This window comes from Prionailurus bengalensis, chromosome D3, assembly GCF_016509475.1.
Source record: "Prionailurus bengalensis isolate Pbe53 chromosome D3, Fcat_Pben_1.1_paternal_pri, whole genome shotgun sequence".
NCBI lineage: Eukaryota > Metazoa > Chordata > Mammalia > Carnivora > Felidae > Prionailurus > Prionailurus bengalensis.
In genome coordinates, this window is record NC_057356.1 from 26,168,746 (window position 1) to 26,195,256 (window position 26,511).

Below are 26,511 nucleotides of genomic sequence, written 5' to 3' on the forward strand. Positions count from 1 at the left end.
GGCCACTTAACCCACTTGGATCCATGCCTCCCAACACCCTCACCTTTGAAATAGCTCTGGTTATGTTGGTGGGGAAGCCACAGAAGGGCGTGGCTGTGCACACGGAGCCTCCAACTCGGGCACCAGTGCTTTGAGTTCCAGACCCTTTACATGGATGAGTGAAGGGAGGGCCTGGAAAGAAGGGAAGTGGCTGAGGGCACACAGGGAGGGAATGGCAGAGCCCAGGACGTGAGCCATTTTGATACAGAAGTGGTGGCTTGGGTGGTGTTTATTGTGCTGGGTCCTGGGCTGAGTGAGCAAGGAGAAATGTGACACCAGGGTCCGCTTGGGAACTTCTGCAGTTGGCTTGCATGGAGGAAGGCCACATTGGGCCAGTACCTTCTGCGTCAGGCTGTGTCGAGTTGGGGGATTTGCAGGGCAGGGGGACGGCTGACTTCTAACAAGCATCTTCGGGATTTCTGTTTCCTGCTGAACAGCGAGGAAAGCTTTGTGGTTATGACTTGAGCTTAACGTTTTTGGGCGCACTGCGCGCACATCATTGAAGAATATTGACTGGTCTCTCCCTTACCAAAATGTCCTTCATAAAATAAATGCCCAGGGGTGTCTGGGTGGCTCAGTCAGTCAAGCGTTGGACTCTTGGTTTCAGCTCGGTCATGATCTCACGGTTTGGGAGTTCGAGCCCCGCGTCTGGCTCTGTGCTGACAGTGTGGAGCCTGCTTGGGATTCTCTCTCTCACTCTCTGCCCCTCCCCTGTTTATGCCCTCTCTCTCTCAAATAAATACATAAACTTAAAAAGAGTCTAAAAATGAAATGAAATAAAAATTAAATTAAATTAAAGTCCAGTAAATTTTTAACAGGGAACTCAGCAAGATAATTTCATCTTTATTTTCCCTTATCACACTTTGCATTCTCTGACAACAAATTTATTTTCTTGCTTACTGTCTTTCCAGCTAGGATTTTGCCTCTAGAAAAGGAAGAGGGGTTCCTACTCGCTATGGATCCCCCCTGTAGGAGACAGCGCCTGGCACTTAGCAGGTGCTCAACAAATATCCGCTGAATGAGGAATCCTGCGGGCACAGGAAGAGAGGCTCACGGAAATGCCCAGCTTCCAGGCCCTAAAAATCTCTGCAAAACCCCAATGCCAGGAAGGCAGTGCAAATCTTTTCTCCAATTCCATAATTGCTTTCACTGGGGGACCCAGCCGGGAGCTTGGGACATATTTTTCTGATCACTACGTGAATAACGCTTGCTCTTAACAAATGAAATTGCCACCTACTTTCGCACAGCACGTGTTTACAGGCTGAATTATGATCCTTACAAAATGCGTTTGGGGAAGGAAGCCCCAATGCTCAGTACCTTAGAATGTGACCGTATTTGCAGATAGGGCGTTTAAAGGGGTGAGTTAAAGTGAGTTAAGTTAAAGTGAGTTAAAGTGAGTTAAGTTAAAGTGAGTCCTTTGGGTTGCTCCAATCCAATCTGGTGTCCTTATAAGAGGAGGAATTTTGGACACACAGAGATGGCAAGGATATGTGCTGAGACAAAAGGCTGTGTGAGGACACAAGGAGAAGGTGGCCATTTACAAGCCAAGGAGAGACCTCAGAAGAAACCAGACCCACTGACACCTTGATCTTGGACGTCTAGCCCACAGAACTATAAGGCAGTCGATGTGTTGTGTAAGTCATCCAGTTCGTGGTACTTTTTTTTTTTTACAGTAGCCCTTGCAAACTAACACACAGAGGGAGCTCCAATTGGCTATCCCAGAGGAGCCCTAGGAATAGAGGTGCATTTGGGGCAGGACATAGTCTATGTTGGTGGGACTTTAAATAGGGGCAGCATTGGCATCCCAAAAGTGGGTGTAAGCTAGCAACTGCCTTTGCAAGCAAGGAATAAGAAGTGTATTTATCTCTCAGGACTTTTTATAAAGTTGCAGTGAGATGTACATATAAAATGCTTAGCCCAGTGTCCAACACAGTATATGAATAATAAGCAATAAATAGCCTATAGTTTTAGTATTATTAAGACTTCAAGGATGTTTGAAGAAGTGGGTGCCCAAACTATAGACACGCCTGGGGGAGTGTGGTCTGTGGTACATGTGGATATTTGCATTTGGATGGTAGGGCTGTATACGCGAGGAGCTGTATGGGGGCCTGTGAGCACATGTTCACGGGGATCTAGAATGTTGATATGGGCGCACATTTGTGGGGATGTATTCATGTCAGTGTGTCACATGCATTCAAAGTGTGTAGGTTCATTAACTTTTTTAGTGGCTCATTCATTCATTCAAAATTTCTTGAATGCTTGGGGCACCTGGGTGGCTCAGTCAGTTGAGCGTCCAACTTCGGCTCAGGTCATGATCTCGAGGTTCATGAGCTCAAGCCTTTCATCAGGCCTGCTGCTGTCAGCACAGAGCCCACTTTGGATCTTCTGTCCCCTCCACGTCTCTCTGCTCCTCCCCTGCTCATGCTTGCACTCTCTCTCTCTCTTAAAAATAAATAAACAGTTAAAAAATTATCTTGAACACTTGCCTCCCCATATATACACAATGTAGACAGTAGACAGACAAGGGGGCTATGATGGGAGGATTGAGGGAGAATGGAGACAGAGCATTTATTTCAGTTTGATGTACCAGGGAAGACTTCCTGGAGGGGGTGACACTTGAGTTTGACTTGGGCAGGTGAGGAGGAGCAAGGCCATTGCCTGGAGTCATGTAGAGGGGAGAGAAGTGTGCACTCGAAAATACGGTTTGGGTTGATTCCATTCCTTGGAAACTTTCTACTCGGATTGCCCCCAGTTGAACCTCCAGAGTCCCCGGGGACAGGATTATAGAACGGAGAGGAAGCACAGATGCCAAGCAGCTATCACTTTATTTTGTACAGACCAAGCACGCTGGGATCCCCATGCTTGAGGGATATGTATCCTGCTGGGGTCTTCTTGCCTCTTGAGTGCAGCCATGCTGGCCGGCTCTGGACTCAGGGCCCCTGGGGAGGTCTGGCTGGTCTCTCTCTCTCTCTCTCTTCTCTCTCTCTGTCTCTCTCCAGACAGTTGTGGAGTCAGGAAGTCTTCAAGGGCAGTCTATCTCAGGAAGCTGGAAACAAACGCAGGTCAGAGCTGATGGATGGGATACAGGAAGGCTGCTCTGGGGATGGAGGTCCTGCGATCCCATGTCCCCAGGGGACATTCCTGCAGAGACACCACCCAGAGGGATGAAGGAGTGCAGGCAGCAAAAGGGAAATGAGTGGAAAGAAACTTGGGACAGAGCTGCTGAAGGGCCAAAATGTCCAAGAGCAGCACAACCTGACCCTTACTGCCTCCAGCAGGTGCTGGGCCCTAGGCTAGGGGTCTCTGGCATTCACACCGGACACATGGTGTTACTTCGGGTGACTATTAGTAGCCCCATTTTCGAGCTGCGGACACAGGTGCCTGGCAAGGTCACATCACGTGCCCAGGGTCGCAGCCAGCTACAAGGAAGAAGTGAGCGTTGAGGGGCTTGCTTGGGTTCTGAATCCCACAATACATTTGCTCAGGGGGGACAGGGCTGTATCGTTCAGTTCATGCCTCCAGCGTGGATGTCAGGGTGGAGGATATTTTTTGGCAAATGCTCCTTTACCACGGTGAGCGCTGCTGGGAGGGGGAAGGACTTGAGTTTAAAAAAAAATGGCAGAGACAAGATGTTCTGTGATGACTTCGGCTAAGAACTGTTCCCCTCATGGACGTGTGCCCTTTACTTGGCCTTTGAAACTGCTTTCCGTGTCCCCGAGAGCATAATAATGTAAATGAATATCACATCTCTTCCCGGTAATTGAGAGCAGAGAGAAGGCCATGTTAAGTCAAATTAATTTGCTCTGATACAGTCCAAGCCCATCTCCAAGGAAGGGGCAATGGCTTTTTGATGGGCTGAGGGTCCCTTTGAAGTAGCAGATCTATGAACGTGGAGGCCAGGTGGCTCGTTTGGGTCCAGGAGGCCTCTGGAAGGAGGGCTGGGGACTGAGGCGAGGCACTGGCGAAGCACCTGCATGTGACCGCTCCGTTAGACTGGAGCCTTGAGCTGTTTCAAGTTCAGTGACTCAGAGATTTATGGAGGCCGCGGGTTATTACTAGGGAGGGGGTTTGCCTGGTGTCTGAATCCAGAGGGAGGTTCTTACACCTTCTCCTCTGATGCCGAGTTTCCCCTAACTGGCTTTGCACTTCAGCCAGGAGCCGTGAAGTGCCCTAAGGCTTGAGACGTGCCCAGGGTCAGGGGCTAGACTGCCTTGGGCAGAGAGCACTGAAATGGAAGTCAAGGTGGCTGGGTTCGAGGCAGACTCACTGGGCAGGGGGGGGCTCGATCTGGGGTTTTCCCTCATTTGTTCACCAGTGAGGGTTGGGGTCTGGGGGTCCCAACATCCCTTTACGTTTAGATGGTTCTGATGTCTGCCTCAGCTTGGGGGGGGTCAGTGGACCTCTTTAATAAAATCCAGCTCCTTCAAGGAGGCTCTGAGTTTATTCATGTGCATGCTTGGAATAGGCACCCGAGGAGACGTATTGCAGATACAAGTGGGGTCTCCGGAGTTACGGGTGCCAGTTCTGCCTGGGTGATTTCGTACAAGGGCCTTAACTTCTTTGATTCTGCTTGCCAACCTGTAAAATGGGAATAAATCATACTAACCACCTTTTGGGGTTACTGTGGATACTAAGTGACTTGCTTGATATACACAGCCAATGAATTGTAAGCCATTATGAGCAGTGGACCCCTCTTCTTACCTTTAGTCTGGAGAAGTGGCAAGATTAGCACTGGGGGAGGAGAGGAGGCAGAGGGAAGCCTTGTTCCTCCCACTGCTTCTCTGGGCAACTTTGTACTTGCCCCTCCCCCCAACCTGGGGCCTCAGTTTCTCTCTGGCTACTTAATGCAAGAGTCAGACTCCAGGGGCCCCTGGGTGGCTCAGTCGGTTAAGCGTCTGATTCTTGATTTTGGTTCACGTCATGCTCTCAGGGTCATGAGATCGAGCCCTGCGTCGGACTCTGCACTGGGCCCAGAGCCTGCTTGAGGTTCTCTCTCTCCCTCACTCTCTCTCTGCCCCTCCCCTGCTCTCTCTCTTGCATGCTCTCTGTCTCTTTAAAAAAAAAAAAAAGAGTTCCACTCCACTATTCTCAAAGCCCCTTCTGACCCTCCCCCACAGATCTGCCGTCATCAGGTGGACAGGACGCCATCTCGGCTCGTCCAGCTCCAGGTAGATGGAGCCCTGGAAAGACTACCAGGCAAGGGTGGGGAAACCAGAAGCCCAGAACCTTCTTTAGTGTTGCCCCACGGGACCCTCCCGGCTTTCCGATGGGTCCGCATCTTAAAGTGCTAAGGGATCAGTGGCACCTAGCAGACAGCTTTGCAAACGGCAACTCATTATTTCCGCAAAAACCTCTAAAACCCGTGGTCTCTAGAGAAATCACTCACAGCGTGGAAGGCAGTGACATCAACAGGTTTGTCTCCAGGCCGCCAGACCCGCGTGGGCTATTTGGTTTTCATTCCCCAAGAACAGTCCCCGCCTGCCTCTTTTACCTGCACTGGCTCCTACTTCTGCAGATATTTCTTCATTATGCTCTCAACATCCTCGTCTTTTCTCCCTGCCCCCGGCTCTCTGCTCTCGGGGGATGTTCGCTCGCCACCGTCACCGTCCAGCCGCGGGATTCTTGGTCGGCTCTTGATGCTGTCGGCGCTTTTGAAGGACACGATGGAGCTGGAGGAGGAGGACGAGTCAGAGAGGTGAGCGGGGTCCTCCTTGGACTCCGGACTCTTTTTCAAAATGGTCTGGATCCCTGAGAGGAAGGTCCGGTCGGCCTCCTCTGTCTCAAAGTGGATGCGCGGATGCCGCGGACTGTCCTGACCCTCTTTGGCCGCTCTGGCCAAGGACACAGGAGTCTCAGGCTTCCGGATGGCTGGGAGGAAGTCATCGAAATCCACTTTGGTCTTGCGTTTGTAGTTGAGGCTTGGGACCTTCCAGGTGAACGGATCACTGTCCAGAGGTTCCCCCATGAGGTGGGCGAATTGGCGGTTCTGGAAGACGAGAGGCTCCTTCCCGAGGTCTGGACAGCCCGCCTCGTCCAGTGAGGACTCCAGACAGCGCCTCCGCGGGCGCAGCGTGGGTGACAAGACCAGGTCCCTGGATGTGCTTGGGGAGCTCAGTGTTCTCCCTGAGCTCTGCCCTGATTCAAAGAGGGAATCGCAGGAGCTGAACCTGGTCTTCGGCTTCTTGGGCAGCAGCGTGGTACCCTCTGTGCTGGGGGAAGAGATGCACTTCAGGCTGGTGGACCGCAGGAGCCCGGCCGACGTCCCGGAGGCGCCCTCCTTTTCCAGGGCCGATTGTGCCCCAAACCCCAGCGAGAGGTCTCCCTCGTCACTGCCCGCCCTGGACCTCCGCAGCGTGGATGCCCCGGTGGTCTGGTAAATGGGTAGAGTGGGCCAGTCCTCCAGGCTCAGCGTGGAGCCCTGTCCCTTCTGAGCTCTCTTCCTCCGGAGACCTTCCACGAACTCCGACAGGGCCGCCGAGGGGCTGGGCAGCTTTTCCCTGGACGCTGGGGACGAGTCTGGACTCCGAGAAGCCGGGGAGGAAGACCGTGCTCCCAGTCTCTCCGTGGGCTGCTTCTGCCCGCCACACTCATCACCGTCCCCCAAGTGGTAGTACTTCTGTCGCCGGAGGGAGAGGGGTGAAACAGACTTGTCCCCCGAGGTCTGGCTCCGCATGGTCCGGGCTCTGCTCAGGGCCGACGCCGGCTGGGACCTCTCTGCATCCCCGGTCTCCTCGTTGATCCTGTGCCAAGAAGACAAGTGCGGTCAGTAGAAACCACGCGATTCATACAGTCTGTGTGGTTGGTACGAGGGCCACTATGCACAGGCACTAATATGAGTTTTCTTTGGACGTGCCGTCCCTAACCGCGCTCTCAAATGAACCGAATGACTTCAAGCGTAAACTGAAGCCACGCAAATGATTTCTTGCTGCTTTCTGAGATGTAGTTTCTGCCTCTAATTAAACCCAGCTAACTACGTGTGAGTAGATTAAAATGGCAGCGAGGACAGTGGCTTAGATTTATGAGCCATCCTATCTGACATGATAGGACCCACCACCCCAGGGCCCGCTGTGACATAAGTCGTTTGCTTCTTGGAGACTTCGAGGGGGTCCTGTGGTGGTTGGGGGGTGGGTATTTATTTATTGACTTAGGGCCAAGCCCAGAGGAAGGTCCCACCAAGCAGAGCTTTTGAGAATCAATGACCCAAATATGTCTTAGTGGGATGTTCCATGACACCCCTCGATTGTTTTACGGGGTGGAGGTAAGAAAAACACCCCCCCAGCCCCCCGCCAGAAGAGAAAGGCTTTCATAAAAGAGACATGAAACTGAGTCTATACACGAGAGGACAGACGGTTTCTATTCCGGGACTACACCAGGCTTGGCTTTGATGCAGAGGCATTTTCACAACAGGCGGAGCCAGAAACACTCCCCCTCTGAAAAATGGGAACCTCGCAGCGAGACGAAATTATAGACTATAAAATTAAGGGCATCTTTACAGGAGAGAGACCAGAGTCCCCTCAGCCATTCCTGTAATAAATAAAATCTATTTGCCCTCTCCCTAAGAGAAACGACCCCCTTCCCACCCACGGCAAAGTCAACATTTATGAAAAAGCGGAAGGGGTAGGGATGTCGGAGCTTTGGCACAGCAGACAGGGCCGGGGGCTGGGGCCTGAGGGCGGCCACGGGCCACGTATATGCAGGTCTCTAGTCATTATTCTGCTTCTCTATAGACGGCTGTTCCGGTTGTGACAATAGGATCCAGCCCCCTGCACACTGGGGCGGGGGTGGGGAGGGTTGGGATTCAGGTACAAGACGATGAAGAGGGTTTCTTGCTCACTGCTGTGTGGTATCACCATTTCCGCTCCCAATCACACAGGATGGTTTAGAAGGAAATGAGCTGACCACAATGTCCCAAAGGGCTCTTGGATCTGGGAGGGAAGCGAAACCGAAGGTCCCCCCGAGGAGATACCCAGAGGGCGGAGGAGGGTACAGACAGGGCAAGGGGATCAAGATCTTTTCTAGGGAATTATATTCTGCCTTCCTGAGTTCCTGAGGCCAAAGCTTTAACCATCCTATCTGTCTCTCTCTCTTGGGGTTGGCAAGAGCCTCCGGGGACCGCAGGTCTGTGGTTGGTCTCCATGGCAATGATTCCATGAGCGATGGGCACAGGGCTGGCTGTGTTCATCTCCTTATTCCCTTGGTCAGCTGGGTGGAGGGTCAAGGTCATGGTTGGGGGGTGTGGTGGGGAGGCCACGGGGTTGAGGTGGTGTGGGTAAGCTATCTCCATCACCAACTCTCCCCCCACCCCCAGTCCTTCTCTTGCGGGATCAGGCTCCCTACTCCCTTCCCAGCCTCCTGCCTTGAGTCCCCCTCTTGTGGTCCAGCCACACCAGTCTCCTGGTGCCAAGCCCTTTTCAGCATCTGGTCTGAAAGGGAGGCACCCCGTCTTGATATGACACGTGGGGAAGTCACAGGAAGGAACACAGAGCTGGCCCTGGCTCCTCAAATAAGAGCGGCAAGATGCACAATGAATAACCAGGAACTAGAGACTGTGCATCATTAACAAGTAACAGTTAATGGTGATCACGATTTCTCCCAGAATCTCTGAGTCTCAAGCCTCACCCACTGCTAGACTCAATGAAAGCCTCAGTTCAAGCTCCAGGAGGGATGAGAGGATGAATGAATGAACAGGTGACCTTGTGGCTCATGGTGCCCGAGAAAGCTTGGTTCCCGCCCCCCCCTCCAATCCCACTGTGCTAAGACAGAAGCCACGCAATTTCCCTGGAGCGGCTGCCTCCTTTTCCATTTCTTGGCTGTCACCTTCCATCTGTGTCACCGCTGGACACGGGCTGGAGGGCCCCTGTTGTGGGGACCTGAAGGTGTGCTGTCGGTATCATCGGGGTGGAGTCCCCTCCCTGAGCAAGCCTCAGGACGGCATTCTCGCTGTTTTCTTTATCTTTGCTTTTTTAAAATAAACAGCTCTGGGAGCTGCCGGGGGCAGTGGGCTTCCGCGAGAGCCTGACAAAAGTCATTTCCGTCCTGCCTTGGCCCTGAAGGGAGGTGGGCGTGATGAATGTGTCTGGGGAGCTCAGCCTCAACCGTCGTCTGCCATGTGGGGATGGCAGCGTCGGGAGCACCTGCTGCTGAGTCTCCCGGGATGTTGCTATCCTGCTCATCCCAGCTCCCACCCGGAGTGCTGGCTGTGGATGCTGGGACAGGGCATGGGGGCAGGGAGGGGACAGAAGTTAGAAGGAGGGGAAGAGGAGGAGGAAGGAGGCAGGAGAAAGGGGGAGGAGGAGGGAGAAGAGAAGGAGAAGGAAAGGGAGGAGGGGGAGAGGAGGAGGAAGGAGGCAGGAGAAAGGGGGAGGAGGAGGGAGAAGAGGAGGAGGAACGGGAGGAGGGGGGAGGGAGAGGAAGGAGGGAAAGGCAGACGGAGAGGAGGCGGGGAAGCCCCACTGCCCCCAGCCCTGCTGTCTGGACCGCACAGGCTGTCACCCCTGCACACTCTGACTTGGCACTGAGCCCAGCACAGAGCAGCTGCTCAGTAAATGTTGTTGAACTGAATCAAGTCTACCTTGGAAACAGAGTCTACGAGGAAGAGGTCCCAGAAGAACGGGAGACGGGGAGGAGGGGCAGAGGGAAGCGGGAAGAAGAAGAAGCCGACGAGCTAGCACCTGCGGTGAGGAGAGATGGGGGTCCGGAGAGGAGGGGGAAAGAGCTCGGCTGATGGAGAGGGGAAGGAAGAGGGTGTCTGAGGGCAAAGACAGGGGAGGGGGGACGTGGGAGGGGCACAGGCTGGCAGTGGAAGGTCTGCCCTCCTCTTCTTTGACCAAGTGGGATGGGCTGGGGGCATGGCAAGCTGTCAGCGGCCTCGGGCTGGGGGTCTGGAGGCCCCAGGCTGTGAGAGCTGGTGCCCGGGACACAGGGTACAGGCTTACTGGGCCCAAGTCCCGGGGACCCCACCAGACTGGCCAGATCGGACCGCCTTCCCCAAGACCCACCAGGTGCAGTGCCTTCCATAAGAGGTGCAAACCAAAATGTCCTAGCACAGTGGCTCAGGCCCCAGCCAGGCGGTCCCTGGGCTCGGCCCCAAGAGCCTGGTGTTCTGGGGGTGGGGTGGGCTGGGTCCTGCCTTCTTGGAGTTGCCTGGTGCGTTCAAAGCCTCAGCTGGTAGGCTTGAAACAGGAACACAAGCCAAGCTGTGCAGACTCCTGGGGCGCTGAATGGATGAGGAGGAGGAGGAGGAAGAGGGGGATGTAGGCAGGTGACATGGGGAAGGGATGGGAGGGACAGCAGGAGAGAAAGAAGTGGTGGCTGGGTCTACCGTTCAGAAATTCACCCACATCTCTGCGACGCCGGCCTCTAGTTCCCATCTGCATTACCAAAGTACAAAGCCCCTTGCATCCACTCCTTTCCGGGTGGAGACTGCAGAATTGAACATGAAAGCAGACGCCCTCTCGCAGGCTTCAGGGAGAGGGTCCCCGTTCTGCCTTTTGAGGCAGGACGATCCTCTCCATGTCTGACCCGGCTTAGGGCGTTTCGAACCAGCCTGCTGTCATCATCCAGGGGCCCGGGAAGACTCATTTTTTGCCCGTAGAGGACAGCTGGGCACAGATGAAACCCTCTTCCATCAGCATCACATGACGGATGGATGGCAGATAATCAAGACGTCATTGTGCCTGCCTCCCACAACCTTGGCCAGGGCGAGGGATAACGGATGGGATGCTCTCCGAGTGGTTGGGACACAGGTGTGGACAAATGCTAGGCGGGGATACCGTGCTTCTCTAAGGAGAGACTCCAGGAGCATCTTGGGAACTTCTGCTGTCTGGCCTTTAGTCTATCCAAAAAAGACTAGATTTCAAGCATCCCTGCCATCAGGAGCCAGCGGGCCTCCCTGCGCATCTAGCCACGACAGTGCTGGGTGGGTCCCCTAACTGGGTAGTCAAGCGTCACTGGCACAGCTACCTCTGGATGGGCACCCCCTGTGTGCCAGGCCCTGTGCTGGGTGCCATGCACACAAGGGAGACCAAGCTGATGGGCCACCTGCCCTCACGGAGCTGACGGTCACGTTCATTCACAGTCTTTACCTGTAACATAGGTATTTACCTGGACATAGGAATCATGACCTCCAAGCATGGCAAGGTGGGGTGACCTCCACAAGCATACACAGATTACAGTGACAGAGGTGGGGTTGCAATCCCAGGATAGCCGACCCCACTGCCCGCAGCACCGTCCTCTTAAACCTCCTCTGAGCCCTGCAATGTCCACATAGCATTTGTCACCGGCAGCTTACTCTGCTTCTGCCACTCACCAGCCACATGGCTTTGGGGACAGTCCCCTAACTGAGCCTCAGTGTCCCCAGCTGTGAAACAGGGGGCACCAGGTCAACTTTGCAACGTTGTGGAGACAAGAGCACCGAACAGCAGCTCCACAAACATGTGCCGAATGAATGAATGAAGTGTCAATGCCGCGGCACCTAGTAGGTACTCAACGAGTGTGTGCCGATGAACGCATGAAGCGGCGATGACTGGCGCATCTCAGGTTTATTAAGTGAACCGAGGAAGAAGAAAATATCCATGAAAGTGCTCTAAGTACTGGTGGCTTAGCCTCACGAAGGTCTATTAGGGAGATCAGGATAGGAAATACAGAAGATCCAGAAGTACTGGAATTTCTACTTTCTAACCTCCAAGGCTAAGAAAATGGGCTTCAGAGGAAGACAGACACGTCCAGGTTCAAATCCTGGCTGTCTTCTGTCCCAGCCAGGTTTCTTGTAGAACCGGAGATGACTCAACTGTAGGACTGGGAACCACAGCGCCCTATCTCACAGGGATCTGTGCGGAATCAGAGAAGACCTAGGCCATAGGGATAGTCAGTTCCCAGAAGTGTTGCCTGGGGCCACCTCCACCTGCCCCCAGCACTCCATGAAGGCAAAGGGCGGTGCCCTTCAACGTGCACGTATTACTTATTCATTTCAAAACGTTGCTACTAGTAAATGTATGTTTAGAAATCTTGGGGCGCCTGGGTGGCTCAGTCGGTTGGGCGGCCGACTTCGGCTCAGGTCGTGATCTCATGGTCCGTGAGTTCGAGCCCCGCGTCGGGCTCTGCGCTGACAGCTCGGAGCCCGGAGCCTACTTGGGATTCTGTCTCCCTCTCTCTCTGCCCCTCCCCTCCTTGCACCCTGTCTCTCTCTCTTTCTCTCAAAAATAAATAAAAAATGTTTAAAAATTAAAACAAAATCTTAATGCTTGTTCATTTTCCTTTAATGGCCCTTTCCATCAGGATGAGAGAAGGCCCCAGACTGAGGGCAGATGTTCAAGAATAAGCAGTTGCTCTATAGGATCCTGTTCTGAGTAGAAAAGGACAAGGATATTGAAGTGGTCTGTTGGGCCACATTATTATGAGCCATCTGCTGAGACCCGTGTCTCCAGCGCGAACCACGCCTCTTCCCCTGCCAGGATGTCCGTGAACGTGGCTCCACTGTTTCACCACATGAATAGATGCTTCATGGATGTCAGGCGAAGAATGAAAAATGCACCTGTACGTGCCCTCAATTTGAACGCGTGATCTCGTCAGGATCAGAATTATCGCCCCATCTTGCAGATAAGGAACCTGAGTCTCACTGATGAGAAGCCATTTGCCCAAGGTCGCGCGGCAAAGTGGCTGGGCCTGATTGTGAACCCCGGTTGGCCAGATCTGAAACTCATCCCTTTTTTCCTTCTGTGACATCACATGCCCTCCAGGCAGAAAGCCGAGTGGAAAACTCAACCGGTAGAGCCCATAGCTGCATGTATATATTTTTCGAATTCCACTGGCACAAAATGAACCAAAAAAGTGAGGCCCGAGACAAGGAGAGACATGGGATTCACCGGCATCAGACGCAATCACGCGGCAAAAATAATTCCTGGGTCTGAGTCTGGGCAGAGCCGGGACCAACAGGAGCCACAGGAAACTCAAGGCAGACTTAATGACACCATGAATCATCCCCCAAGATATGCTGTCGCCCCCATTCTTCATCCACACCCTGAAATTAAAGAGGAAATTAAAAATGTATAGGTGTTCTAATACTGGCAAGGCCTGGGACGGGAAACCAGATGTCTTTTTTATTTTTTAAACTTTAAAAAAAATTTTTTTTTCAACGTTTATTTATTTTTGGGACAGAGAGAGACAGAGCATGAACGGGGGAGGGGCAGAGAGAGAGAGAGAGACACAGAATCGGAAACAGGCTCCAGGCTCTGAGCCATCAGCCCAGAGCGTGACGCGGGGCTCGAACTCAGGGACCGTGAGATCGTGACCTGGCTGAAGTCGGACGCTTAACCGACTGCGCCACCCAGGCGCCCCCAGATGTCTTTTTTAGATGACCTGTAGGTTTTGTGACCACGTCCAACACGACGATGGATAACCTGTAATAAAAGCTGACGCGGTGCCCACCAACTGTGCATGATGGGATAGGAACGTGAGACATTTATTAAGCCCCTACAGTGTGCCGCTGAATTCTGCATAATAATGGCTGCTGTATCTTGTGTCTTTAGGCTTCACGGGCGTTACTTGATGTCATCTTCACGACGGCCCTCTGTTATAATCCACTGCCGTCACCTTCCTGTGTCACAAAGGAAGGATGAGTAATTTGTCACGTAATAAATCAGAGAACACGGAGGCAAGCCAACTCCGGGACCCATGCCTCTTAACTGCTCTGCTCTCCTTTATCATCCTATTGTACAGACAAGGAAACCGAGGCTCAGAGAGGCGCATGGGCTTGCTGAGGAAATAGCAGGTTCTCGTCTCTGTCTGACTGTATACAATGCTAGGCGGAGCTCATGGCAGCTGATTGGCCTGCTGTCTTCCCCTCCTGCAGAGCACACGGCAGAGTGGAGGCTGGATAAGCCCATGAGAAGGGCCAGCAGGGCAAAAGTTCCAGGTAAATTGAGCCTCGGACTAAGAGCAGCGAGAGGTTGGCAAAGGAGAGAGGTGCTGGAGCCTGCATGCATGGCCTTTCTGGAGGATGTGGGTGGGGTTGAGTGAGGCTTCTGGAAGCGGGGTAGGGTTTGGGTGGTGACGGTAAGAAAGAGACGCCATGCAACAGGAAGAGATTCCTGTCCCCCCACCTCCCAACTGCCACTTGTGAGCTTATTTAATCTGCAAAACCCTTGACAAGTGAGGGCTCCTCATCTAAATCTCAAGGCAAGGAAACCAACCAAGGCTTAGAAAGGCCATCCAGCTGCAAGGCTCGAAGCAAGGAGGGAGCCATGGGAGGGGAGAACCAAAGAGGCGTGTTCAGCTGCAGTGAGCTTGGTTCCTCCTGGCCTGATGGTACCATGACTCAAGTCAGATTAAAGACTCTGTTAATATCCTATATTTCTTATAATATAATGGATGCTAGGAGGCCAAGATAACTCTCAAGGCTTCCTTGCTGTTCCCTCTGATCTTAAGTGGGTGCTGAGTCCTTGACGCTTTGCCAAAACCAATCCAGCCACCCACCCTCAGCAGATACCTGTCTGCATACCTTCGGGGCATCTGCAGATTTTGCCTTGGCCTCACCCATACATTCTAGTGGTTACTAGTACAAGGACTACAATTAACAGGTTTTGAACACAGTTGCCCATCAGAATCATCCCTGGAACTCTATACAAAAAAAAAAAAAAAAAAAAGAAAATTATTTCAGCACAATGGGGGAGTAGTGAGGGGACCATTCCAGTTTCAAAGGGGATAAAGGCTAAAAACCAAGATGTGAATAAGAGGGGAAACTGTGTGGGCAGAGAGGAGATATTTGGGTACTCTCTGTACCTCCTGCTTAATTTTTCTATATCCTTCTGAAACTTCCCCCTCAAATAAATTCTACCAATTTTTTTGTTTTAAAGAGAGAGATTAGGGGCGCCTGGGTGGCTCAGTCGGTTGAACGTCCGACTTCAGCTCAGGTCATGATCTCACGGTTCGTGGGTTCGAGCCCTGCGTCGGGCTGTGTGCTGACAGCTTAGAGCCTGGAGCCTGCTTCGGATTCTGTGTCTCCCTCTCTCTCTGTCCCTCCCCAGCTCATGCTCTGTCTCTCAAAACTGAGTAAATGTTAAAAATTTTTTAAAAAATAAAGAGAGAGATTAAAGAAACAAAACCACCAAATACAATGTACAGCGATACAGACAATTTTAGGATATTGGGGGTAATATGAATGTTTGGATCTTGGATGACCTTATGGGTTTGTTAATTTTCCTAGGTACAAGAGTGCTGTAATATTTGGGAAATGTCCTTCCTCTAAGGAGGAAGATGGGAAACTATTTTAAGGAAAACCATCCTGATGTTTTCCACTTACTTGCACATTGTTCAGCATCAAAAAAAAAATGTGTTTAGATACAGACAAAGGTAGCAAAGGAGGTGAAGGCAGAAATGAAGCTGATATACAAAACTCCAGTCATTGTCAAATTAAGGCTACTAGAGTGGATGGTGCTTAGGTACTTCTGCAGTAGAAAAGTATTAAGAAGACGAAAGAAAGTGATTTGGAAGAAACACTGCTCTATATTACCAAAAAAAAAACCAAAAATAAAAACAAAACAAAAAAACCCAGCAAACATTTTTACTCATCCTTCAATATTGAGCCCAAGGTTAGCCTCCTCCAGAAAGCCTTCCCCCACCTCCCAGGCTGGGAGAGGTGCCTCTTTGGGCTCTCATAACCCCTGTGCGCCCTGCCCCCATCACTCCGTACTGCAATTGCTTGTTGACTTACTTATAACTCCCAACAAGACTGCTATGAACTAGATCGAATTTTTCTTCTATGAATCCTGGGTATCTCAAGAGCGTCTGAAGGGAAGTTCACGGAATGGAAAGAATGAAGAAATGGAGGAGCAGAGGGAAAGAGGGGAATGTGGAAACGTAGATAGAATGAACAAAAGGGCTCCTCTCGTTGATGAATTCAGACCCCGGCAGTGCTGTTCTCAGCCAGCCAATCCCACTGCTCTGAGCTTAAGGAGAGTAGATTCAAAGCCAATATCTGATACACAGGCTGGAGGGCATGCTTCAGGTCTAATCCCAAACCAAAAGCCTGGTTTCACTGCTACGGAGTTTCGTCAACTTCTGGAATATCAGAATAGAAAGAGCTTGAGCACCTCATCCTACACCCGGAACACCAGAGAAGGGAAGAGAACACCTCAGCTCATAGTCTGATGGGACAGTGGAAGTTCTGGGTCTATACTTCTTGATCTTCTGATACAATTTCCACAGTGTTTTGAAAGGACAAACTGGATATGTAAAGGCATTAAAATCTCTAATTGGATTGGAGATTCAACTTGGGTCCAACACACTTAAATACATGTTCAGTGCCTTCCTTCACTTTTCATAGACATTGCCGCAGCGAAACATGTTGCAAAGGCAATAACCACAAGAAAAAAAAGTCTTAGACAGATTCATAAAAGTGCCCAGTTCCTCATGAAAACACAGTTTTAAGTGAGTGGAAATTATTCAACCAGCCAGCCAGCCAGCCCTCCTTACATCCATCCAGTAATAATACATCCTTTACTGAATCCATGATCCCTCGCAGTACAGAATCTTAAAGTCTAAAAGGGAAAGTCGATTCACCGCGTTATGACTGGAAGGAAATACGAGTGAACCTTCACATCGTCTTAGGCATGGAAACTAAAGAAGAAATGTTTACTGAGCAAAGGGAGTAGAAAAGCTAGCTCAGCATTCAATTTCCAGATATGATAGATGAGCTTGTATCAGAGAAGATCTGTGCTTAGAAAAACTAGAAAAGCTAAGTTTAAATTTACAGGCATCGGAGGGCACCGAAGCCACCGAGACTTAAAGGATTAAGTTCTGGAAAGAGGGAAGAATGTTGAGGTGAGCCCAGCTCTGTGGCACTTCTCCCCTAGAAAATTGCTGATCTTGAGGAAGAAGAACTAATCTCAGGAACACACATTCAGATATCAAGACGTACATATAAAGCTACATTAATTAAGGCAATGATAAATCAGCTCAAAGATAGACAAGTAGAAACATGGAATAGAACGGGGTCTAGAATATATATAAAATCAGTTGCTTTAATAGAAGATGATACAGTTTTAAAATGTGGAAAATATGATTTCTTTTCAAACACACACAAAAGACTAATTGCATATTTACATGGCTATGAATCTTAACCCTTACCTCACAACATAAATATCAATTCCTGATGAATTGCATATCTAGATATAAAAGTTATATCAATACAGCATTTACCAGAAAACACAGAGAGATAGTTTCATAAATTGGGAATAGGCAAATAACTCCTCGATGGGATATATAAAGCACCAACCATAAAGGGAAAATACTCTGAATTCAGTTATACTAAAATGAATAACTTCTGTTTGTCAAAATAAACCACAGGAGAGTAAAAAAGGCATCCTACCAAATGGAGTAGACCCTCATACTCAAGAAAGGACTTACATGTAGGGGTGCTTGGGTGGTTCAGTCTGTTAAGCCTCCGACTTCGGCTCAGGTCAGGATCTCACGGTTTGTGAGTTTGAGCCCCACGTGGGGCTCTGTGCTGACAGCTCAGAGCCTGGAGGCTGCTTTGGATTCTGTGTCTCCCTCTCTCTCTTCCCCTCCCCTGCTTACTCGCCTGTGTGCTCTCTCTCTCTCTTTCAAAAATAAATAAACTTTAAAAACATAAGAAAAAAAGAAAGGACTTACATGTAGAATATAGTTAAGACTCCTACAAATCAATAATGAAGAAACAACCCAAAAGAAAAACCATAATGAGCAAAAGACTTCATCAGACATTTCACCAAAGAGGATATCCCAGAGAACAGATAAGCACATGAAGAGGCTCATTTATCAGGAATGTACAAGTTAAAACCAAAAACATGGCCCTAACTCATGTCCACCAGGATAGCTAACATTAAAAAAAATGACAGGACCAAGTGTTAGCAACAATGCAGAGCAAATGGAACCCCCTGTTTCCTGCTGGTGGGAAGGTAAATTGTTACCACTGTCTTGACAACAATTACTAAAGTTGAAAATACACCTCTCAGCAATTTTACTCCTGGGTATACACCCAACAGAAATCTCAATCCATGCAACAAAAGATCTGTACAAGATTGCTCACAGTAGTGCTATTCATAACAGTGTTAAACGAAAAACAACCTGAATGTCTATTAACAGAATGAATAAATCATTATTACATATTTCTACAATGGAATATTATAGACTAGGGTTTCTCAGTGGTGGCATAGTTGACGTTTTAGACCAGATAGTTCTTCATGGCCAGTCCTGTGCATCATAGGATGTTCAGAGGCATCCTGGGCTGTACAGTAACACCCCTCTCTGCTAGGACGACCAAAAATGTCTCCAGACATGATCAACTATCTCTTGGCAGAGAGGGGGGGGGTGCATAACTGCCCCCAGTTGAGAACCGCAGTTATGGACTAGAGAGCAAAGAAAACAAAACAGGACAACATGTTGTTACGTAACAACAGTACGAAGGAAACTCAAAAACGTAATATTAAAAGAAAGAAGCCAGAGGCCAAAGAGCGCTTACTACTGGATGCTTCCTTTCATATTGAGTTCAAAACCTATCTAATTTATAGTGTTAGAAGTCAGGGTGGTAGTTACCTGTGAGGAAGGAGGAGGTCATGACTGGAACAGACCCAAGAAGGGTTGTAGGGTCACCTGGGACGATCTGGTTTTGATTTGGGTTGTCATGACACAGGTAGGACCAATTCTGGAAAATTTCATACAGATGCACTTTCTTGTTGTATATATCGACGATGGGTCTACTTCACGGACATAGAGCTCAACGGGAGAGCCACAGATTCCAAAAGAATGTTCTGAACCATCACCGATGAATCCCAGTGTTTTTACACAAACCTGCAGCTAAATTAGATGAGCCTCAAAATTCCCGAAAGGTCCACAGATCCACCATTCAAGACCTGGAGTTTTAGATAGAAAATAGCCGCCCCCCCGCCTTCTCATGGAAACCTGTCCAAGAATCCTGTTGGCTCCAAGGATGAATCCTGGACAGAGCCGGACTTCTGGTTCTGCTTGCTCAGACCTTGGGTCCATGGTAAATGTGGTAAAATGTTTCAGTTTCCACTAAACTTCCTAATAGTGGTAAAATGGAATAGAACCCGTTTGTCCCAGGAAGACATAAAACCGTATTCATGGGAGGCCTCTTCATGAAGTACATTCAGGATGGATTAAAATGATTCTGAGCTCCGGTTCTGAGAATGCAGAGACCAGTAAATAAATGTACTATTGAAATAAGATTAGCGGTGGATGCTTAACCTACTTTGGGAACAAGCTGTTTTTAATGCTAAGTACCATCCATTCACATTTACATAATTAATGAACTAATTACAAACGAATCTTATCTAATCATTTAAGCAGGCCTCGTGTGACCCATCCTTGCTTTCCTTTCTGTAGTAGAGTAATTGCACTTCCCTGAAAGGCATACGACTTTATTTTAAAAACAATACCCTGTAATTTAGACCTTTTTACTAATTCAAGCCAGCCTCATCCCACGTAAAAATCAACGGGGCGAAAGGAAGTTGGTGTCTCAATCTTGTTCTTTTTTAAACCGAGAGCTGCAAGCCGCAAGTATAGGGCTGCAAATGTTTACAGAAAGCAAATTTTCCCCAGAAAAAGGAAAAGTTGTCATGCCATCGTTTAGCCAAACGAACAGCGGTTGTGTTAAATCGGCACCAAAGCAAATGATACATACAACAGTAATTAGCGAAGATTACACAGTAATTAAAATCACGATGATTATGTGAGTGAGAATAATTTATACAATAATCTCCATGCTCACATTGCAATATGGTACAAGTCCAATAGCAACAGTGGAGAGCCATGTTTGGTAATAAATTCAAAGCACGGCGTCACTAATTATGTGGTGATAGATGGGTCACTGAAATTTAGGGATAAAGAAAGTCTCTGACCAGGGTACACACAATTTTATGTGGACTTCCCAAGGCTACCAAATTGGACCTCAAACACTTGAATATGTCTTCTCTGTTCTCACTCTCCTCTCCTACCCCTTCTCGTCCCTTCTCCAACCCGCATCCCCCGGCTCTGTCTGCATAATTTTGTCCATTCACATAACGCAACCTTCCCCTTGGTGGAGAACATTTGCTTTGCTTATTTTAAAAATTTTTTAATGTTTTTATTTATTTTTGAGACAGAGAGAGACAGAGCATGAGCAGGGGAGGGGCAGAGAGAGAGGGAGACACAGAATCCAAAGCAGACTCCAGGCTCTGAGCTGTCAGCACAGAGCCTGATGCGGGGCTCAAACTCACGGACTGTGAGATCATGACCTGAGCTGAAGTCGGACGCTCAACCGACTGAGCCACCCAGGTGCCCCTGCTTTGTTTATTTTTTTAAAAAAATTTATCCACCCCCTATTAGTTTTCTGCTCCAGGTAAGGCATTCTGTTGTCCTTTGGGGAAACCCTTCCTCCCCCAGTGTTTCTGTGGTTTGAGTGGGAATAAAACCCATATTCCAGAACCAGGTGAGAACACCAACTTGAGCCTAAGGTAAAAGGCTCCTTCATTCCCCTTATCTATCTGTCTGGTTTGGAACAGACATGTGATTCCCTTTGGGCCAATGAAAGCCAAGCTCAGGATTTTTGTGGAACTGTTTAGAAGAGAGGTTACTTCTCTTTGCTTTTGGACTCTGAGTGGTACAGGCACGAGCTTGAAGATCTCGGCTGCCATCTTGCTACCTCAGAAAAAAGCCAATGCCGAGAGGAGTGGAGCAGAGAGGTTGCTGAAGGATCAAATCCCCATGATCACTTTTGAATCCCTGGATCCAGTAATGCCTGAAACTAGACCTACCTTTGGTTTCTAAGCTGCATGAGATAATGGTATTTTTCATTTTGCATAAGCCAGTTTGAGTCGGGCTTTTTTCCGAGGTAGTGACTCAGACACTATAACAAGCTCATGGTCAAGTGGCTGATAAGTTTGGATTAGAAACCAGGACTACCACACTGCAAAGCCTGTTATCTCCTCTTACCTCTTTTGAAGCATGTCTTCAAGACCTCTGCCACATCTAGTTTAACACAGTGCCCGCCACTGACCTCTGCCCCCGGTCTGCATTCTGGGGTTGCTGAGGCCCAGACCTTGAGTATTCCCCTCTACATTCCATCAACACTGGAGACAGTCAACCAGCCTGGGAAGTCCACCCTTGGTATTGATTACCAGCATTAGCCATCAAATCACTCTTATGTGGGGCCAGCCTACTTCTCTATCCACTGTCATTCATTTGTTCCATGCATATTTATTGAGTGTCTACTATGTATCAGCCACTGTGCTAGGTGTTGAGGTACAAGAGGAAAAAGGTGAAGTTTGTTTCCTTAAAAGGCTCACTGCCCCATGAGGGAGAAAGACACCCAAACAGATAAGCTCAACATAATATGGTAAGTGCTATGGGAGAGGGCTGTGTGGGGCCTGTAGGACTGTGGTGGTCATGCACCTGACCCAGCCAGGGGCATCAGGAAGCCTCCAAAGGCAGGTAACCCACGAGCTGAGTCTTGGAGAATGAGTAAGAGTCTGCTAAGCACAGAAACAAGAGAAGGGTGTCTAGTCAGAGAGAATATCATGGACAAAAGATCAAAGAGGGGGGCCAAGAACATAATGTATGGGGGAGAGCTCTAGTCCATATGGGGCACAAAATATGAAGAAGACACAGAGGGTAATGAGACCAGAAAGTTAGGCAAAAGCCAGATCATGAAGGGTGCCATTAGCCTGCTAAGGCGTCTGAATTCAATCCTGTTCATTCCAGGAGGGCAGAGATCACCAAAGTTTTCTGTCAAGGGCAGATGGCAATTATTTTTAGCTTAAAAGCCATCTGATTTCCATTACAAGTACTCAATTCTGCCATCACAGTGCAAAGATAGTCATAAACAATATGTAAAATCAAAAACAAAAACGTGAACAAGGCTGTGTTCCAATAAAACTTTATAAATCAGGTTGAGGGCCAAATTTGGCCTGCAAGCAGGAGTTTGCTGACTCTTGCAGTAAGAGACAGGAAGCCACTGCAACTAGACTTTCATTTTAATTTGTTTTAATTTTTTTTATTGCATTTCTTTATTTTGGAGAGGCAGAGAGACAGAGCATGAGCAGGGGAGGGACAGAGAGAGAGAGAGGAAGACACAGAATCCAAAGCAGGCTCCTGGCTCCGAGCTGTCAGCCCAGAGCCTGACACGGGGCTCGAACCCACAAACTGTGAGCATGACCTGAGACGAAGTCGGACGCTCAACCGACTGAGCCACCCAGGCGCCCCAACTAGACTTTCATTTTAAAAGCGTCACCCTGGCTGAAGTATAGAGAATGGACAAAGGAAGGACAATATTGGAAGTTCTTTGCCAGCACCTAGGACAGAAATGACGGTAGCCTGACTTACAGGTGTTGGTGGTGAGGATGGAAAGAAGCAGAGAGAGCCAAGAACGTTGAGACGGGGCAGAATAAACAAGATTTGGGGGTCCGATGAATATGAGGACGAAAGAGAAGACATGAGAGTCTGAGACGACCCAGCTTGGGAGGCTTTATGAATGAGAGAACCACCAAATTCGACACTGATAACACAGAGTAGGCGGGAAGGCAGGAGTTTCCTCCCAGATATGCTGAGTGAAGACATCTGGTTAGCGATGTGGTTGGTGATCTTCTCGGTACAGGCAGTGAGATATGATGTCTACATTTAAAACCCGGGAGAATGTAAGAGTTGGAGGTCTAAACTGGGGGTTTTCCCACTTATGATAAGGGGTGTTAAAAATCACAAGACGCTCGTCTGGGATCAGGTGGAAAGCAAAACAGCCAGATGAGGGCGGCGCCCCGTGAAACCCCCCACCCACACACATTTGGGGACTGGGAGTGGGAAGGAAAAGACCAGGGGTTTGAGGAGCTCCAAGGAGCAGAAATGTCTAAGAGGTCAAGTAAACAGAGAAGTGTTCGGCAGTTGCTAAGGGCAGGGATACGTCTAGAAAAAAGATCAAGACTGGAGAACATCCCCCGATTTGTCCCTTGGGAATCTACTGGCGTGGTGAGGCAGGTTTCAGGGAGCGGTGGGGGCCGGGCTCCGGGTTGTAGGCAACGAACGAGGCACAAACGTGAGGCGTATGAGTGCAGATGGCACGTGCGGACCCCCACTCTGAAGAAGCCTGGCTCCAAAGAGGAGAAAAAGGTGGACTTCGGTGGGACTCCGGGGTGACGGGGGGGAGCACACCATTAGGATGGGGAGGACCTCAAGGTGTTTCTCACTCGTGAAGAAGGATGACCGGAATGGGCAGTTGAGCAGACAGGAGAGAGAGGGGACACTAAGTGGACCGGAGGGCTGCAGGGGAGGGGGGTGTGTGGGGTGCCGGCAGGGCCGGATCTCATCTTCTGAGACCAGAGGGAAGATGGGGAGAGGTCCCCTGCTTTAACACTCTTCCAGCAGGGCAGTGGCCAGAGAGGCCAGGCACACGGCAGGGGCCGAGCTGACCGTCCCTGGATGGCCCTGGCACCACCTGCAGCCAGGTGTTAAGAGAGATTCCTGAGCCAAGTGTTCCTGCCACCACCAAACCCATAAACTTCCTCTCTGGGGGCCACGAAGGTAATTTAGTGTCTCCATCTCCAGAAGCGCTTGCATTTATCAGCAGCAGCTGCACGGTTCCTGGTCTGTAAATCATAAGGCTCTAGGTGTATTTCTCTTGGGCTGACGTCCCTTATAAATAATGCAGTGAATGCTTTTATTTTTCTGGCAGAAGACTGCTTTCTCTCTCTCCTCTGTTTTTAAAGTGACCTTCTTTCTCAGTCAAATTCGAAACGTCCAAGAGTCTCCTCTATTGAGCCCTACGACGTGCCAGGTAACACGGGTGGGGACACGGGCGTCTCAGGCTCTACTACCTACCGTCTCCTGGCAGAAAGGATACTGGGACGATCTGGTACCCATATCTGGTAGTAGTATCTAATCAAGTTTAAAATGGAAATGCCCTTGGACCCTGAGAATAGTTTGCCCATGTGGATGAGAATGCGTGTGTTTTTATTTTTTTTTTAATTTAAAGTTTTATTTATTTATTTTGAGAGACGGGGGGAGAGAGAGAGAGAGAGAGAGAGAGAGAGAGAGAGAGACAGAGTGCATGCATGAGCAGGGGAGGGGTAGAGAGAGAGAGTTCCAAGCAGCCTCCACACTCAGCACACGAGCCCGACGTGGGGCTCGATCTCACGACCGCGAGATCACCACCTGAGCCCATGTCGGATGCTTCACCGACTAAGCCACCCAGGCGCCCTGAATGTGTGTGTGTTTTAAAGGCTTACAAGCTCAGAGAAAATACCTTGAAAACAGCTAAAAGCGGAACAAGAAGACTTTAATTAAAGAATCCGTGGCTTAGCTTGCACATCTTTTGCAGGAATTAAAAGAATGCATACTGATAAGGAATGATCGCCAAAATATATTGCTGAGGGATGTCGAAGGAGAGAAAGACCTTGTAAGAATTTATGTGCCCCATCATGTACATAACAAAGCATCCTATCATTGATGGTGGATACCTTTGGGAAGGGAGCTGAGATGGGGGGTCACCGTGGTTAAGAGGGTTTTAGCTTTACCTGTTCTACTTTGAGTTCCTGAACAGGGCGGGGAGCGGGGGCAGGGAGTATTTGCAGATTACTTGTGCAATTAGGAAGAGCTGGAGGGCACTTGAGCTCTAAGCCAGGACGTCACTATACGCTTGGGTAAGGTATTTCCCTCCCCAGACCTCCATGTGCCCCGTCTGTGTAATGAACAAATCACATCAGATAATTCTAGGGCTTCTTTCCAACTCAGAAGTTCTTGCAGCTTTAAATTGGAAACGTATTCCAAGGACAGTGCTCAAAATGTTCAGGGCTTGATCTGGGGGATCTGGCACTCAGTAGGTATCTTTCGGATGGCTGCTGAATGTTGAGTAATAATCCTTATGCAGTTTTAATAGTAAGAACAGCTGTATGCCAGTAAATGCTGCAGGTGAGTAATCTGCATCCCCAGCCTTGGATAAATGTCAGAGAGCCCATGGCAGGGAAGCAGATACAAATACAGGCTTTGGAGGGATTCAAACCTGGGTTCCAATACCCGCCCTTCCACTTGGCTGCTATGGGATACTGATCAATTACCAACTCTCTGTGACTCGCAGTCAGGGCTGAGCTGTGACCAAGTATGGTTACTATTTCTGTTCCAGCCTGGATGTTACGGTCAGTTACTCACTCGACAAACATTCATTGAGCACCGACTGTGTGCCAGCCCCAGCGATACAGATATAAGGAAAATAGACAAGAAGTTTATGGTCCCTCCTTGCCTCCTGCCCTTTCACTGTCCCTGGAGCACCACTGCTCTGAGCTGTCCTGGGACAAGCCTGAGGACTCGGAAGGGGAGAGGGGAAGAAAAAGGGGGGTGAGGCCCTGGCGAGAGCTGCCTGAGCATGTGGAGGCAGGCTCTGCCTCAGGCAGAGCTCTAGAAGCCGGGGTAAGACTATCTGTGCCTGAATCGGTTGTCTCCTCTCTGTCTCTGGGCCTCAGATTCCTCTGCTGCCACATGGGGGGAATGTCTGTCTTCTGGGCTTCCTCTGGGCATCCAGCAGATACTGACACGAATAAAGCTAATTTTCTTGAGCTCTCTCTAGGTGCCAGGCTCCGAATGAAGACAAATGTGTGCATCATCTCATTAACCTGACAACAACCCAGATTTATTCACAGAGAAACACGGACAGAGAAGTTGAAAGACCTTGCCCCAGATCTCGCTGCCGCAAAGGAGCAAATAGAGGGTTGGAATCCACATGCTGTGATTTCCGTCCGTGCACCCAAACCACGGCAGCCTCCCACCTCCCACTCACACGGGTGTTCGGCCACTTAGGATGTAACCGAAGGGCTAAGGATCCTTATCACGCACGTCACTACAGGCATACCTTGGACATATTGTGGGTCCCGTTCCAGACCACCGTAGTAAAGTGAGGATTTCAATAAAGCGAGTCAAGTAAATTTTTTAGTTTTCCAGTGCACATTAAAGTTATGTTTGCACCACACTATTACATCGTAGTCCATTAGGTGTGCAACAGCATTATGTTTTTTAAAAGCATACTTAAGGGGCGCCTGGGCGGTTTAGTCTGTCAGGCTTCCGACTTCGGTTCAGGTCACGATCTCGCGGTCTGTGAGTTCGAGCCCCGCGTCGGGCTCTGTGCTGACGGCTCGGAGCCTGGAGCCTGCTTCTGATTCTGTGTCTCCCTCTCTCTCTGCCCCTCCCCTGCTCACACTCTGTCTCTCTCAAAAATAAACATTAAAAAAAAGCCTAATCAAGTCCATACCTTAATTAAACCTTTATTGCTAAAAATGTGAACCATCATCTGAGTTTTTGGTGAGCCATCATCGTTTTGCTGGTGGAGGGTCTGGCCTCGGTGGTGATGGCTGCTGACTGATCAGGGTGAAGGTCGCTGAAGGCTGGGGTGGCTGTGGCAGTTTCTTAAAATAAGCCCACATATTGTGCGCCCCATCAATTGACTCTCCCTTTCACGAATGA

At 49.5% G+C, this 26,511-nt stretch overlaps 1 protein-coding gene across 2 annotated transcripts in view; it reads right to left on the reverse strand.

The window, feature by feature from the left end:
- Positions 1-2,845: 2,845 nt before the first annotated feature.
- MYO18B (myosin XVIIIB) overlaps positions 2,846-26,511 on the reverse strand; it is a 258,283-nt gene continuing 234,617 nt past the window's right edge. Inside the window, exons 43-44 of one of the 2 annotated variants that reach the window (XM_043558069.1) lie at positions 5,531-6,779; positions 2,846-3,085 (exon numbers count right to left, since the gene is read on the reverse strand). In XM_043558069.1, coding sequence (XP_043414004.1) covers positions 5,543-6,779 — 1,237 coding nt within the window. In that variant the 3' untranslated portion in view covers positions 2,846-3,085; positions 5,531-5,542. Of the gene's footprint in view, positions 3,181-5,530; positions 6,780-26,511 lie in introns of both variants that reach the window. The other variant, XM_043558070.1, reaches the window with a different exon arrangement.